This window comes from Carassius auratus, chromosome 22, assembly GCF_003368295.1.
Source record: "Carassius auratus strain Wakin chromosome 22, ASM336829v1, whole genome shotgun sequence".
Lineage (NCBI taxonomy): Eukaryota > Metazoa > Chordata > Actinopteri > Cypriniformes > Cyprinidae > Carassius > Carassius auratus.
This window is the reverse complement of record NC_039264.1, coordinates 28,019,001-28,036,203: the sequence shown is the minus strand read 5'-3', so window position 1 is coordinate 28,036,203 and position 17,203 is coordinate 28,019,001. Positions and strand designations below refer to the sequence as shown.

General features: G+C 35.4%; 1 protein-coding gene across 2 annotated transcripts; it reads left to right on the top strand.

The window, feature by feature from the left end:
• Positions 1 to 1,107: 1,107 nt before the first annotated feature.
• Positions 1,108 to 16,487, top strand: LOC113040233 (hyaluronidase-2-like). Of its 2 annotated transcripts, none has more exons than XM_026198559.1 (4): positions 1,108 to 1,192; positions 4,745 to 5,720; positions 13,120 to 13,209; positions 14,470 to 16,487. In XM_026198559.1, the coding sequence occupies exons 2-4, from the start codon at positions 4,752 to 4,754 to the stop codon at positions 14,854 to 14,856; spliced, it is 1,446 nt and encodes a 481-aa protein (XP_026054344.1). In that variant the 5' UTR covers positions 1,108 to 1,192; positions 4,745 to 4,751; the 3' UTR covers positions 14,857 to 16,487. The 2 variants fall into 2 exon arrangements, with proteins under 2 accessions (XP_026054344.1, XP_026054343.1); XM_026198558.1 differs by lacking the exon at positions 1,108 to 1,192 and adding an exon at positions 3,833 to 4,071.
• Positions 16,488 to 17,203: the final 716 nt, after the last annotated feature.

Below are 17,203 nucleotides of genomic sequence, written 5' to 3'. Positions count from 1 at the left end.
TTTTTATGATATATATGGCAATATTTTGAAAAATAAAAATAAAATGTTGTCAATAGTGTAGCAATGTATGCGCTAACCAAGCAAATTTCGAAATCTGCTTGGTGAAAATCTTTTTCCCTCACGCAAAATTCTTGTTTGCGTATATTACTATTAAAATTAATCTATTTAGCCTCCTTTTATTCTTTGATACAGTAGTAATACAAAAGTGGATTTGGGAATATAATATACTGACCCTGACTGTGTGGATGCATGCTGTTTGGCTGGGGCCACGTTTTGAACAATTTTGCAAGGCAACTTTTTATTACCAATGTTTCTTTGGCACTTTCCCATTGAAAATGGGTAACAAATTTCTATCTGGATTATTTGGATCGGTCTTGGGCCCGGTGTCTCACCTGGTTGCCCATGACTGAAACATTAACCAAAGTTGCCACATGTATCATTAGCCTAAGGGGGTCTGTGTTCCCAAACAAATGATACAATAGTGGTTTTGGACTTATGATATACTGACACCTACTGGTGTGGATGCATGACATTTTTGCTTTAATAATTCATTCATATGATCTTCATGAAGGACTCCCCACTTTTTTGACCTTTATCACACACTTATATCCAAATAAAGTGCATTCAAGGCACATATTTTATCAGTATTTATATTCCCTTGGAATGAAATTCATGACCTTAAGTGTTGCTAGTGCCATGTTCTTCTGTATTTTTTTAAGAACTGTTAATTTCTACAGCTATAAATCTTTTTAATTAACATTCTCATCTCTATCTCTGTCACCATCTGTAGTTTCATTACTTTCGCAATGATTTATTAGTTTATCATACCTTATGTTCTGCACAGCGGTGGGAGTCTTCTACATCACCCTGTCAACCAGAACTGGGATCTGCATGGGCTGTCCCGCAGGGGCTGATCTGAGATCAGTCTAAAGCACTGAAATCCAATCCTCAATCATGATAAGATCAAAGTCTGGCTGGGCTCCCGGGGCTGGTGGCGTGTGGGTGAGATGGGCAATGGGAAGGATTAAATGGGAAGGAGGTACAGGGGTGTGGTCTCTCCCAGATCAAAACTGTGGGTCTCTCTCAAATCAGCTGTGCATTCAGTGACAGGCGAGCTGACGCAGGTGCACATCTACATGTAGAGACAACTGAGGACGTCTGTCTGCTGGGAGAGGGATAACCTTTACGCACAGTAAGTAGACACTTTCATTTGAAGTGGCATAAGAAAAAAAGTGTTCATTTAAAAAAAAAATCTGAATAAAAATATGTAACACATTAATATATTTTGCATTTTAAGCTACCTTTAAAATATAATGGATGCAGCGTACCATATGGAAAATATGGAAAAAACATGGTATGTGTAAAAATATATATACTGTAAAGGTTTTCAATTCTGTCATCATTTACTCACCATGGTGCCATTTCAAACACATATGATTGTCTTTTTTCATAGAATGGAAAAGTAGACGCTCAGTAGATTGTCCAGGCTGCTCTTTTCCTTACAATAAAAGTAAATGGGGACTGCAGTTTTCAAGGGCAGAAAAAAATAAATACTATAAAAGTAGTCCATGTGGTTTATGCTTTACATTATAAGTCTTTTGAAATCGTGCAATCAATAAAAACTACATTCAAGTCACTTTCATTGACAATATTTCCCTTCGCCGTGGATGTGAAATCACAAATGCACTTGGGAATTTTTTTTCAACATTTTGAGCAAAGTTTAACGTCATTTAATTTAGCATTAACTACTTTTCAAGTCGTTTTTAGACCTCAGCATCTCCAGTCCCGAATTCACTTTCATTGTGTATATAGAAAATATTGTCCAGTTCCATTTTTGAGTGAATTGTTACTTTAAGCCATAACCATTTTTATTTTAGTACCATTACTATACTATCGTATAGTATTTATTAATTATCTGGATTATTCATTTTCATTTTATATAAGTTGTTCATTTTTTTTGTTCGTTTTATTTAATTTTTCCTTTTTATATATTTTTATTTATTTAGTTTTAGTCATTTTAGTACTTAAACTAAACAAAATATAAAATGTTTCTTTCTCAACTAACTTAATAAAATACGTTTTTTTTCTTTTCTGTTATATTTATTTCTTTTAACATTCCATTTATTTCAATTCACAGAAATATTTTTTTCCACTTTAATTTTTAGTCTTAATTAACAGACCATGACACTCAAAAGAATTTGAACATTAGGGAACAAACACCTGTCAAAGTCAGATGGAGAGTTTTTTCATGTTTTTACGTCACGTAATTAGACATTAGTGGTGAAAACCACTCGCAGCTGTACGCTCTGTTCTTATTAGAGTCTGTAAGGGTCTGTGTTGGCTCTTACAGTCCTTTATTAGTACAAGATGTGTTTAAGTATTGAGGTATTCCGCCTGGAGCAGGGACTCGTCCGGAATGTCTTCATGCCTCCCGCTGAGGACGGAAGCAAACATACACACCGCATTCGTCATTCGAGCGAGAAATGCACTGCTATACTACTCACCAAAGCATATTTTCAATTCTAGATGAAGTGTCAAAACTATCTTGATTCCAGTTGTGACGTTTTCATGACATCTGCCCTTCAAAGGCAACATGAAAGATGACCCCTTTGGCCTGCAGCTGTGGGTGGTTTTCCTTCTGTGCGCCCTTTCCACTTTCCCACTAATCTAGACCTCAGAAGTCCTATAGCACTGACCGCAACATGTCATTACACCCATCTTCACTGTAACACATGGAAACCAGGTCCTTCCTGGAGGCCTTTATGTTCTGTAGGCGTCCTATAGGGATTCATAGTTTGAGGCTGAATGAACTTTTGTTCGTGAAACAGTAAAAACCAAGTGGTTTAATCTGTTACACGCGGTGAAATATGTTTGCGTGCAGAGCATGGTGAGATATTTTGAAGTGCTAAGTTTTCCACACATTCATCTGTGTGGGTTCATTCACAAATATTCATCAGTTTTAAGTAAGTCAGCACACTGGATGGTCCCATGGTGCCACAGGAAACTGCTCTGCCCTGCAGTCAGCTGACTTCCTGTATGTCAGTGGTTGATGCCAGTTCCGCCAACACCATGTTGCGCAACGTAATGTTTGGCTTATTTTGCAGTTTTAATGTACTGTTTTAAAAGTTAATGTTGTTAATCTAAGCTCTAGTTATTTTTAAAGCTAACTGCATTGAAGCTTTTTCAGAGTAGCCAAGTCTTATAAAATAAATTATGGTAATTGAGTTAATGGTGATGTAATTAAAAAAGTATAATGGCATTTCCAATGAATCCTGTTTAGAAACATGGTATTAACGTGAAACATGTCTATAAAAAAACATGGTGGGCTACTATAATGATACCGTGTTCAAAAACAACAGTAGCTAATGTTAGGCTACCTCAGTAATTTTTGATAGTCAGTCTTTAGTCATGCTGTAGTTTTACCCACATAAAGTGTGAAAAAAATCAATAGAGTTAAGAAAGGAAAAGACAGGAAATAGAGAATTTCATTCTCCGACTGATTTCGGAGTGAAACGTGATATATGAATAATGGCTCTGGAGTCTCCTGAAGGTCTCTCAGCTCAGTTCGGTAGAAACGCTTCTTCATCCCCAGCGGAGAATTCGGACTAAACCAACTCGCCATGTAGGGGGGGCAGGGGGCATATTTTTAAGAGATCTACTGCTTGTACACCCAAAGTAACAACTTCAGCACTTTATATAGACTTAATGTGCTATGTAATATCGTGTTACATCGATTGGGCTTAAAATGTAATGTTACAGAATAGCAAATGTCGTTATATATACCAACTCGCACCCCTTCATCCACAAGAACATTTATGAATCTGAGGGCCGAAATCCGCACACATTGAATCACTGTTCCAGATGAGCAGGCTGGGCAAAAGAGCTACTGACTGAACGCGAACGGGGCGTTTCAAAGACACAGAAACTGTGATCATAGATTGTGTTGAAATAGCCAGCGGGACTTTATAGTTATGAGGTGTTGGCATCCGCTGGATGGATGGGTGGAAGCTACGTGGTAGTTCATGAGTGATCGGACCGGTGTGCTGAACGGGTTTAGTCTGATCTATACAGGTCTGTGTCTCCTCTAACAGATTACAGTTAGTTCGTGTAACGTTAACTTTTCTAGAATGTGAAGCGGAAGCGGGGTTGTAACACGCAACGATGATCCGAATCGTATGTATGAAACAAAGTTTAAACGTTCTGTGGAATGCTTATTGTTTGTTTGCTTTTGTTTTATTTGGAATGTCAGAACTGCGTTCTAATAATTCTAAGGCCATGGGTTAGATTCCCAGCGATCACATGTAACGTTAGGCTAAATGTATGTTAGAAGCATTTGACAAAAGTTTAAACAATGGCTGAATGTAAATGTTCTCATTTATTTGTGACTATGATGACTATTTTAATGCTTGCAGAGCATGGTATTGTGCAAGTAGTTGTTTGTATGAATATATATATTTGTTTCCTTCCTTTAAAAGTTCCTTTAAAACTTTTTTACTCAGCATGGTTCTAACAAAGCCAAAGTCGTAGGTTTGATTCCCATGAAATGTGTTCTTTAAATATACAGTGATGTATTTATATTTTTTTATCATTAAATTGTGCAAAATTCATAACTGTATTTGTTAATATATGTATAATGCACCAATGAACCAACTGCACATGAAATGATGTTTTTTCCCCCCATGCTCTAGAACACACAAAGTGAGTTTGAAATTGTGTTAATTGTAGTGGTTTGCTGTATTCTTAGGTCTGAAATGAGAAACATCACGGGTCTCTTTGGGGCGACCCGACTTCAGTGGGTCTCCTGGCTGAGACTTTTACTTTTGATGCTGTTTTGGACCTGTTTAAAAGCACAACAGTTAAAAAACACTAGATGGCCGCTGTATTCTGGCAAGCCGTTGCTGTTGGCCTGGAACGCCCCTACAGAAGACTGTAGACCCCGTCATGATGTCGCCTTCCAGTTGGATCAATTCCAAATAGTGGCTTCACCCAATGAGGGCTTCACCAAGCAAAACCTCACCATCTTCTATCACGACCGTTTGGGTTTGTACCCTTATTTTGAGGCAGACGGCACTGCAGTCAACGACGGCCTACCGCAGACCGCCAGTCTAGTGCAACACCTAGAAAGGATGCCGGAAGGGCTCAAGAAGTACATCAAGGACCCGACGGTGAAAGGTCTTGCTGTGATCGACTGGGAAGAGTGGCGGCCCCTCTGGATACGTAACTGGGGCACTAAAGACATTTACCGCAATCATTCGCGACGGTTAGTCGCTGAGAAAAACCCAACTTGGACTCAAGACCAGGTGGCCAAAGTGGCCCAGCAAGAGTTCGAGCTTTCTGCACGCAAGTTTATGTTGGAGACGCTCCGAACGGCCAAGAGCTTACGGCCCCAACAGCTTTGGGGTTTCTACCTCTTTCCTGATTGTTACAATCACAAGAGCAACACGGGACTCTGTCCGGACGTGGAGGTGAAACGGAACAACGAACTGCAGTGGCTGTGGACGGAGAGTACAGCTCTGTATCCATCCATATACATGGCTAAAGGGCTGAAGGACCAACCGGCTGGACGCCAGTTCGTACGCAACAGGGTCAAGGAGGGCATGAGGTTGGCATCTGTTGGGAACGGGTCGGCCAGGCCTGTGTTTATCTACACGCGGCCCACTTACCAAATCAATCTTCCAGGTTCTAACGGCAACCCTTCTGATCTCCTGCTGATGTCAGAGGTGAGATTTTCGTTAGATGACGCTTGGTGTGGCAGTGTTTGATTTTCCTCAAAACGAGTGGAAACCAGTGTGGGCACCTGTTTGTTAAAGATGATCTGAACTATAAGTAGTTGTGCACAACATATTGGTATTGTGTTAGTTATCGGGCAATACTAGAGTTTTTGTTTTGAATTCATGGATATCGGCCACGGGTGATACTTGGTGTTTTATTGTTGCTAATGGTTATGTGCTCTATTTCTACTTTTAGATTAGCTTTTACTTTATCTGATGCTCGCTGCAAGTTCATCTTGTAAAAAATAATAATAATGCTATTAATTTAACCATAATGACAAATTTAGCAGCTCTCCAAATGAATATCCATTTTTATCCTTTATACTATAAAAATTGTGAGGACTAAACTTGTGGTATATAATATAATTGTTTTAAAAATTTCAGTTCATTTACTTTAAGAATAAATTATTATTTTAAGATAAAATAGTTTGGAATTGTAATTTTTATGCCAGAAATCATTATGATATTAAGTAAAGATCCGATATTTCCTAACGTAAAAATATTATATTCGTAATTTTTGATTAGTAATATGCAATGCTAAGGACTTCATTTGGACAACTTTAATGACAAATTTCTAAATATTTGGATTTTTATTTTTTTTATTTTTTTTTACTATCAGATTCCAGATATTCAAATACTTGTATCTTTTTATTTTTTAAGGATTAGTTGTAAATAAAAAATACTAATACTAATATTTAAAATGAATACTTAAAATATTGCCTCTTTTAGTACCTTTTCTGTATTATTAAATTATTAAACTAAGCATGAAATACTTATAAAAAAAAAATACTACATTCTACCAGTTCAACATTACATACATGATGTATGGTATGAAAGATTATATTCATTTTGAGATTTGCATTTACATTTTACAGTCTAAAATGATAAGATTACATTTTACATTGTTAAATTATAAATGTTTTAAATATAAAGTGGATTAAAATTAGCATTAACAATTAAATATCTAGTTAAAACATTTCTTATTTTGGCTGATAACCAATATGGTCAACCGATATACCGATATATTTTGTAGCCTTGCTAAAATCTCTCATAAAATCTAGTCATTTAATTGATATTTAAATCTAAAGGAACACTTTTTGTAGGTTCCTGAGGTGAGTAACCTGAGATGAGTCTTTGCACAATTCAAATGCACAACCTTTTGGACACCAGCCCAGATCTTTATCCACAAAAAATACCAGAGGCAAAAGCCAAAACTTGAGCTACAATTGTCCAGCCGAATTGATCTTTGTGATGGTCTGTTGACTACGGCAACTGTTTGAAGGAAGTTCAGATGTTCCCAAGGTGTTTATATTATTTTTAGGACTGCTGTGTCATGGTGTGTTTTTCCAGGAATTGAGCAATGTTCCCAATCCAACGTAGGTGCAGAGAATTTAAACAGACTGATATATGTCATGGCTTGTCCTAAATATAACAATCACACATGCAGAATCTTCTCAGCTTTCTGGAGAAAAAAGACTCATCTGTGTTTCACATTGAGTCTCATTGGCATATATATATATATATATATATATATGCACCAACAATATATATATATGCATATATATATATATATATCCAATATATATATATGCACCAACGAGGCCTTGTGGAAGAAAATGTGTTCTTTTTCAATTGAGATTTATAAGCCTTCATTATCTGTAAGCTGAATAAATAAGCTTTCCATTGACGTATGGTTTGTTAAGACAGGCAAATATTTGGTGAAATATTACTATTTGAAAATCGTGAATTTAAGTATGCAAAATGTTTTTGATGTTAAGAAAATAAATGTACAATTTGTCTACATGATGGACCTTAGCAATGCATATTACTAATCAAAAATTAAGTTTTGCTGTATTTGTGGTATGAAATTTACGAAATATCTTCATGGAACATGATCTTTACGTAACATCCAAATGATTTTTGTCATAAAAAAAAAACGATAATTTTGACCGATATATTGTTTTGTTTGCTATTGCTACAAGTATACTACAGCGACTTGAGACTGGTTTTGTGGTCCAGGGTCACAAATATCAAATGAAAAATTAAATGACACTTTATATTTGTATAGTAATATTAATAATAATATACTGTTAGTTATTTATAAATAATATAATGATATTAATAATATTATTTATATTACTAGTACGAATTTTCAAAATAATATTTCAAAATAAATGATTACTTAAATTACAACAAAATAAATAAAAATAAAACAATTGTTGTTGTAATTTTGTGTCTTAGTGTGAACGCCCCGTTACATCTAATCTAGGGATGCTGAAAAATATCGCCCGGCATTACTGGCAAAATGTGCAGTAAATATCGGGCGATATTTATCATGCATCCCTAAATCATACCACACCTAGTTAGCAGTCCTTAACTAACTGCTCATACAGACAGCACCGCAGGTCACATGACACATCTGTGACGTCTGTAACACTGTCCTTAAAGTCTGTAGAGTACTTCTGGTCTGTCTGGAGGCTGAAGATCACATGACATCTTCTGGACATGTCCATGTTCCGGGGTGGTGGTTGTTTGTGTTTGATCTCCAGATTGCCAGCACATGTGTGTGTGTGTGTGTGTGTGTGTGAGGGAATGACTGAGGGTTTGGCGTTCGTCAGACGTGTGTGGAGAGTCTGAGCGCTGCCAAGTTTAAAAATACAAGCCAAACCACCAAACCCAGCACATCTCCGAGAGGAACCCCACACTTGAGCCACAACACACTCCTTGTGGAAAGAGTTTCTTGAGACATTGGAGTCTGAGTTCATCACATGTGAATTTACAGCCTTATGTAAGTCAGTACAGGCTTCTTTCATCTGAATAAACTCTGCTGTAAAAGCTTCACACTAATTACACTTAACGCAAATTAAACTGAATACGTTTTACGGCACTCTAAGTTCAAACAATTCACCACAACACTGTGATATATTTTAGTTTACATTAACATTGAGTCATTTAGCAGATGCTTTTATCCAAAGCGACTTACAAATGAGGACAATAGAAAAATTTAAACTAACAAAAGAGCAATAAAATACAAGTGCTATGTCAAGTCTCTGTTAGCCCATGTAACATTTGTTTTGTTGCTTTTTAATACACATATATATGTACAACATACACACATACATATATACATATTTATATGTGTGTGTGTGTGTGTGTGTGTATACTAGGGTTTGGTGATCATATCTCTGCATTTTTGGGCCGATTTGTGAAATCCGATATATATCGGATCTGTATTTACAAAATCTGTATTTAATATCTATTTATTTTCGCTTACTGCCCAATGTTGTCCAACAAAACAATACATTGCCTATTAAAGGCTATGAAAACAAATTAAGTTAATGTAACCATGTCAGCCTTTATATTATGTGCAAAAAGGGTTAAAACCACATTTCATTCTAAAGTTGTAACGTTACGATCTAAAAATAAAAATAAGGCTTTTAAAGCAGAAGTTAAATTCACGAAACTAAAAAGGAAATTAAAAGAGAACAAAAGCACAGAGTTGTGTTAGGCTATTTTTATTATTACATTGCAGTCTCTTTAAAATTGCCAAAAATAAATGCTATATAAAATAAATCCTATTATAATTGTTTTTTAATAAGTGCTTTCAAATGATCAATCGCGATTTTATATATATATATATATATATTTAAATGTATATACTTGGAAATATTTTCAAAATGTATACTGTATGCCTGTGTTTTCATATATACATAATAAATATACACATAACACACACATATTTTTATTTAACCTTTATTTAACCAGAAAAAGCTCTCTGAGATCAAAAATCTCTTTCACAGGAGTGTCCTGGCCAAAATGTCCAGCAGTACAATCAAGTCCATCACAGATAAACATCTAACAAACAGATTAAAAACACTTAAAAGCAGTTGCATATAGTTAGATCAACTTCCATTTGTCGGATAACTGATTAGAAATGGTCTAGAGTCAGCAGATTTTCAAATGTTAATTTAGATTGGAGGAAATTCCAATCAAATGGCGCTGCATAAAAGACTTCTTACCTAGCTCAGTTCGGGTAAAAGGAACAGAAAGAGTATAAAAGTTTTGCGAACGAAGAAAATAATTATTGATAAATTTCTGTTGCATAAGACAACAAAGATAAGAAGGCAACAATCCCAAGATGGCTTTGTAAATAATTAAGTACCAGTGCATTTTTCTTCTGTTATACAGAGAAGGCCAACCTACTCTGTGATACAAGGTGTACACAAAAACTTATTTTAGATGCGATTAATCGCGATTAATCATTTGACAGCGCTATTTCTTTTATAATAATATAACAATTATAATGAATAATTGCCATTTTATTGTAATTACTAATATTATTATTTTTTAGTATTACATATGCTATTATCATTGCTCTTGTAAGGTTATATACTATAATATAAAATGTATAATTATTAATGATGATTATGATTGATTATGATATTATCTGTATGAATAATGAATATTGATGTAGTGCTATATATATATCAGAGATGGGACCAAGTCACACATGTGCAAGTCTCAAGTAAGTCTCAAGTCTTAACCTTCAAGTCTCAAGTAAGTCCCAAGTATTTTTTTCTTGGGCAAGTCAAGTCAAGTCAAGTCACAAGCTATGTCAAGTCAAGTCCAAGTCAAGTCACCTTAATATTGTTATTTTACCTGCAGAATCTGATCTTAATAAAGTTAAAAGACAAGATATAAGTAACTGTCAGTAAATTTAAATAATTTGGATTTGCATTGTAAATACTCATGTTCAGTAAAATACATCATGGAATCAAACAAAATTGTAAGTTCCTAAAATTATTTATTTTTCACTTCTGCCAACAGTGTTTGAAATGTTTTACATTTTCAACATTGAGTCCATAAAACTAAACATCCAACAGACTCCTCTCTGAACACCCCTCTCTCTCTCTCTCTCTCTCTCTCTCTCACACTCTCTCTCTCAGAGTATAGAATATAAATATGACGTATTTTCAGCTGTTTCATACTTTTTTGTTATGTACAGTACAGACCAAAAGTTTGGACACACCATTCAAAGAGTTTTCTTTATTTTCATGACTATGAAAATTGTAGATTCACACTGAAGGCATCAAAACTATGAATTAACACATATGTTAAAATTTTATAAAAATTATTTTTATAATGAATTATATATGGAATTATATACATAACAAAAAAGTGTGAAACAACCGAAAATATGTAATATTCTTGGTTCTTCAAAGTAGCCACTTTTTTGTTTTGATTACTGCTTTGCACACTCTTGGCATTCTCTTGATGAGCTTCAAGAGGTAGTCACCTGAAATGGTCTTCCAACAGTCTTGAAGGAGTTCCCTGAGAGATGCTTAGCACTTGTTGGATCTTTTGCCTTCTGTCTGCGGTCCAGCTCACCCCTAAACCATCTCGATTGGGTTCAGGTCCGGTGACTGTGGAGGCCAGGTCATCTGGCGCAGCACCCCATCACTCTCCTTCTTGCTCAAATAGCTCTTGATGCCTTCAGTGTGACTCTACAATTTCCATAGTCATGAAAATAAAGAAAACTCTTTGAATGAGAAGGTGTGTCCAAACTTTTGGTCTGTACTGTACATAACAAAAAAGTATGAAACAACTGAAAATACGTCATATTTATATTCTGTACTATATATATATATATATATATATATGTATGTAATATGCACTTGTCATGATTGGGTAATCGCGGCAGCTACATTTGTTTTTCTGATTAATTGTTTTGCTCTATGAGAAAGACAAGGTAACAAAATATTCGGGGCTTATGCCCCCTTAGCCCAACCCTAGCGCCGCCCCTGGAATGCGTTTTTTTGACGGCCTGCTAGCGGATCATTAGGGGCTGTTCACATCACGTATTTTGTGCGCGCAAGTTCGTTATTTCCAATGTAGGCGCGCGGTATGCGCGCTCATAATGGAATCAACGCCCTCAACATCTAAACTTTTCACAATGCCGCAAGCGCACCGCAGGTCATGTGACAATAACTAACCAATCAGCTTCATCCTTTCTCGTATCAACGTTGAAAGCTCAGCTAAGATGAAGGAACAGCTGTTCATAGCTGTATATGGATTGCCATTTTGAAATGAATTTAGTAGCAGAGCTACTGCGAGCGATTTTTAGTGCTGCAAATCCATTTATCCTTTGCTGAAATTTCCGCGTTTTCAATGAGAGAGAGCGTGTCATGGATGCTTAGCAACGACAGACGCCCCAGGAGCACTTCTGTCCGAGCGCTTTGGAAAGAAGGAGAAAGCGGCGCGACTAGCGTTTTCCACGCGTTTTTAGTCGCGAACTATTGAAGACAAAAGCGATGACCCTCGGTACCTCTCAGGCTGACATGTTGATGTGATGTGATATCTGATTTAAGTGGGCGTGGTGTGTGTAAGGTAGAGAGGGCATGACTGATGATAGTGTCCTGATCCAGTCACGACGCTATTCTCAGCCTGCGCTCCAGCTGAGTAATCAACTTTATTTTAAAAAATAATTTATATATTTTATATTCAAACTGAAAACATGATGTAATTAACACTCAAGTCATTCAAGTCATCGTGTCTCAAGTCAAGTCAAGTCCCGAGTCTTTAACTTCCAAGTCAGAGTCAAGTCTCAAGTCCTAAAAATAGCGACTCGAGTCGACTCGAGTCCAAGTCACCAAGTCACAAGTCCCCATGTCTGATATATATATATATATATAGAGAGAGAGAGAGAGAGAGGTAATGGATGGTAATGTTAATTGTCATTTTATTTCACAATATAATTATTTATATAATAAATTATTATAATTAATTATTCTTATTTTCATTGCAATAATAAAAAACAAACAAACCAACTTTGCCCAAGTAAAATATGACAGACATAATGTAAACGTAGTGAAGAACTAAAAGTAGTTTTCCCGTTGTGAGTTGATCCACAGTATTTCTGTCATTCATTTATCAAGCAGAAAGTTTGACTGTAGAAGGAATTGACGTCAGCGTCTGTGGAACAAGAGGTGAAGCAGTTCAACAAACCCAAAGAGTGAACGAGTGCTTGTCACTAATGTAATGAAAAGGCTGAAGACAAAGTGTGTGGTCAAGAAAGAGAAGAATGAAGTCTTTGTCGTCGTTCATCACCGATGTCACTCGTCACAAATATACAAACGGCAGAACGATTAACAAATACTCACAGACAAACTATTCACAAACACACAAGAAGCTCAAGTGTTTGGCGAGGTGATTATTTCAGAATTCAGTGACGCATGAAGCCTTATCTAAAACACCTGGTTCGCTTCCTTACTGGACCCTCACACTGAGCTGGTGCTGACGATCCCCTCTCTCTCTCTCTCTCTCTCTCTCTCTCTCTGTCTGTGTGCAGACGGATCTGGTGTCGACCATCGGCGAGAGCGTGGCCCTGGGTGTAGCGGGCGTCATCCTCTGGGGCGACTCCAACTACGCCAGCAGTCATGTAAGTTTGTGCCCTAATCAGGATATTAACTCATCTCCTTCACATTAATTGACTTTAGGGCTCAAGTGATGTTGGTTTTTTATTGGCAGATGGAGATAAATATGTAATCTACATAAGTCATGAGTCATGCACAATGAGTTTGTTATTATGACAGAAATAAACCCTGACAGGGTGATCAGGACTTTAACATGTGGAGGGGTCTTTTAGGATCATAATGTTCATTTGGGGACGCACAATATTTCAATAATATTGGGTGTCTGACAATATTAGTTCATGTATCACATATTAATTTCCCCTATATTTATCTAACATTAATTTATTCATTTAAAAATGTCTTAATGATTTAATTAGGAAACTAGTTTTATTTTCCAGTGTTTTTTTTTATTTGACAGTATTTATTAAAACATTTCTTTCATCATTTGTCAGGCATTGTTCTTATTGTTTATTTATGGAGAGAATTATAAAAACTTTAAATATACATACATTTGTATTTATTTGTATATATATATATATATATATATATATATATATAATATTTAATTTTAATTTATATATATATATATATATATATATATATATATATATATGTATATATATATATATATATATATATATATATATATATATATATGTATATGTATATGTATGTGTATGTGTATTTATATAATGTATATATACTGTATATATTTTTAATATCAAACATTTATGTTTTTATTTATATAAATATGTAGTCATATTAAATATATTAAAATGTTTATGAATCTTAAAATGAAAATGCGTTCAAATAATAATAATAATAGTCAACTAATAATAGAATTAAAATGAGTGTGTGTGTATAATTTATAGTAAAAAGTCAAAAATAATAAAAGTTTAATATAAAATAAACACAATAATTTGTGTAAATATGTATATTTTGTATTTGTGTAAATATAAATGGGAATTTTACACATTGTTTTATATTTATGCATATATGTATAATTAAAATATAATAAAAAATATAAATAAAAATGTAATGGCTATTTATATAATCCTATACAAAATGTCAAAGTTACAATTATATATAACAATAAAAAAAAACGGATTTTGAAACGGACACAAGGAGCAGGTATTTATTTTAAAATGCCAGTGCAGAAATTGGCCAAAGTAGATAATCATGAAATCAAATTTAAATATTGGACAATAATTTGTGTTTGTGAAAGATATTGGTCTATGTTTTTTGTTAGTCATATTTGATTAATTCTTTAATATTGTATCGTCCAGGAGGCTTGTTCCAAACTTAACGAATACCTGCGAGGGCCGTTGGGTCACTACCTACTTAACGTGACGTCGGCCGCCGAGCAGTGCAGTAGAAACCTCTGCAGATTTCGAGGCCGCTGCCTTCGCAAACAGCCCGACACGGACACGTACCTGCATCTCAGCCCGACCACCCACAGCATAGAGCGACTAGGAAACACGCTGAAGGTCGCGGGCCAGATGGGAGAAGAAGAGCTGAGCCGCGTGCGCGACGAGTTTCAGTGTCAGTGCTATAACGGCTACCTCGGCGACGACTGCAGCCAGACGGATGCTGGGAACAGAGCCACGCTCGTCTTGACCACGATTTTGCAGGTTTTGCTGTTGCCGTTGCTCTTGATGGGGTTCCTGCACTGAGGAGTTCGGTGGTTTGAGGTCGACACACCCCACTTTCTCGTCAAGAGATGCGCAACAGCAGAAAGGCCTTTTGTTCACTAGAATTTGATTAGAAATAGAGAATTTGAATGTGCGCGCTAACTCTGTGGACTGTATGTACAGCACAGCGGTGGCTCAGTTTATTTTTGGGTCGAGAGCATCGCCCCCTGTTGCATGGGAGGAAGAACTGCACCAGGAAGGAATTGTGATTTTTACTAGGTTTGTGTATCGTTTGTGTTGTCTCTGTGCATTTTTTATAAAAAGTAATTGATGTGGTGGTTTCCGCTGTCATTTGTGGCCTTTTTTTTATTACTTTGCTGCCTTTATACCTGCATAAAACCAGTTGTGACCTTATTTCTGCGGTGTGTCACATGACCAGCTCCTCAAAGGGACACGTTTTGTTACTTGCAACGCTGCTGCCTCATTAAAGCCTCACTTAGATTGAAACCTGTCTTCTGTATCATATTTCACTCTTAAATTAAAAGAAATTAGAGAAATTATTTTACATACTTTTTTTGCATCGTTTTTTACTTATTTTCATGACTGTTGTGCATTTTCATAATTTCTTTTTTTTTAATTCTCATAGGTATGTATTTGCTTTATTATATGAAAAAGAAAATCATAATGATTTGTAAATTGTCATTTTATAGGCAATACAACATGGAATAAAATGTGCATTATTATAAATTATTATACTATAAATTATTAATTAATTATTAATATTAATCACATTAAATTAGTAATATTAAAATATGCTTGAAATAAATTTTCTGTGACAATATGTTTTATAAATGTTTGTTAAATTAATATTCTCTTTTAGAATTTTGAATTTGTCTTTACATTAATAAGAATAAGGATCTAAATGGTCCTATAATTAGGTTTCTTTATGCAAAAATATACGTTTTGTCATGATTTTCTTTTACTTTGGGGTGAAATATGATTTGAGACATGTTCTTAGACCACTGCTGGATAGTGAGGTATTTTTGAAAGTCTTGTAACAACTTCTGCCAAAAACATGAATGTAAATGTCACATCAGTGAACGGCGGTTCACACAGAAAATATGCCTTTTCATTTTTCCGCCTAGGTTGCACAAATCTGTTTTGAGTCAGGATTTCCCCTTTAATTGCTGAACTTCTGCTCTTTATTTGCGTGGGATAAACTGGAAATGATTTATTTGTTTTTCCAGAAGGTGTTTTTTTTTTTTGTCTTCCTGTAGATTTCTGTTGTTGTTGTTGTTGTTGTAATGCCTTTTAAGGCATAGTTCACCTAAAAATGAAATTCTGTCATTTATGAAATTATTTCCAAACCTGTCTTGACTGCTTGCTTGTCTGGACAACAAAGCAAATAATGATAAAAATGTCATATTTGGGTGAACAGTCTCTTTAATTGATCATGTTTTGAAGACCCTCACAATTGCTACATTACACCGAAAAAGCTTAATTTTATTTTCATCCAATAGACTTTTGATACCAAATTCTGATATATATTTTTTATCCAGATCATTACATATAATGTGAGTTATACAAGATTAGTTGCTTTCCGGTTGAGTTTTATCAGGTGTTTGGTGACTCGTTTTATATTTTTTTTCAATAAATTTCATATTTAAAAGCGATCTCTTGCTTGTAATTTTGTATTTTAAAAGAGTAACTCCAGTACCAATGACCAAAACCATGTTGAAAAGCTGGGGTTTGTTTTATTTAAACAGGCAATTTTTACTTCAAACATTGAAAGTGATGAGACATTATTTAGGAATCTGTTTCTAAATGTCGATTTCCCCTCATCCTCACAAACTAGTTTTTCCAGCCCTTGGTTTGTAGGTTCCTGCTCCAGTTCTGAGGGGGTAGTCGACGGTGCCAAAGGGAACATTATGGGCAGACTGCACAGAAAACGCCTTGTGTTATAACTCAAACCAGACATCCAGACTCCTTTTATTCTCCCCCCCTCTTCTCGGACCCCCAGCGGGGCCTTTGCTCTGGGATCTTCTGTGTGTTTGCTGCTGTGTGTGAATATAATACTGGAAGCTGTGGCTCAGACTGTTGGGAATCGCACTGCAATATGGCATCCACATGTCTGAGCCAATACGTCATCGGCACGATATTACACGCAGCTCTGCTGAACAATGACACTTATTTTGCTCTTTATCCGACTAGAAAAGAAAAGAAAACTATGCCATGGCCTTGTTTTCTGTTGTCGTCACTATTGATGCCCTTATGATTTTATGTAGCATAGTCAAGTAATAGTATCAAATGGTAATTATTTTTTAATAGCATCAAATGTGTTAAAGAGACAGACAGATAGATAGATATTATTTTACACTATTTTATATTG

What these genes read in the sequence shown, in the direction of transcription:
- LOC113040233 (XM_026198559.1), top strand. Translation starts at nt 4,752, where the DNA reads ATGAGAAACATCACGGGTCTCTTTGGGGCGACCCGACTTCAGTGGGTC. An exon ending in ATCTCCTGCTGATGTCAGAG is followed by an intron (nt 5,721 to 13,119) that starts GTGAGATTTTCG and finishes GTCTGTGTGCAG; the next exon opens with ACGGATCTGGTGTCGACCAT. An exon ending in CCAACTACGCCAGCAGTCAT is followed by an intron (nt 13,210 to 14,469) that starts GTAAGTTTGTGC and finishes TGTATCGTCCAG; the next exon opens with GAGGCTTGTTCCAAACTTAA.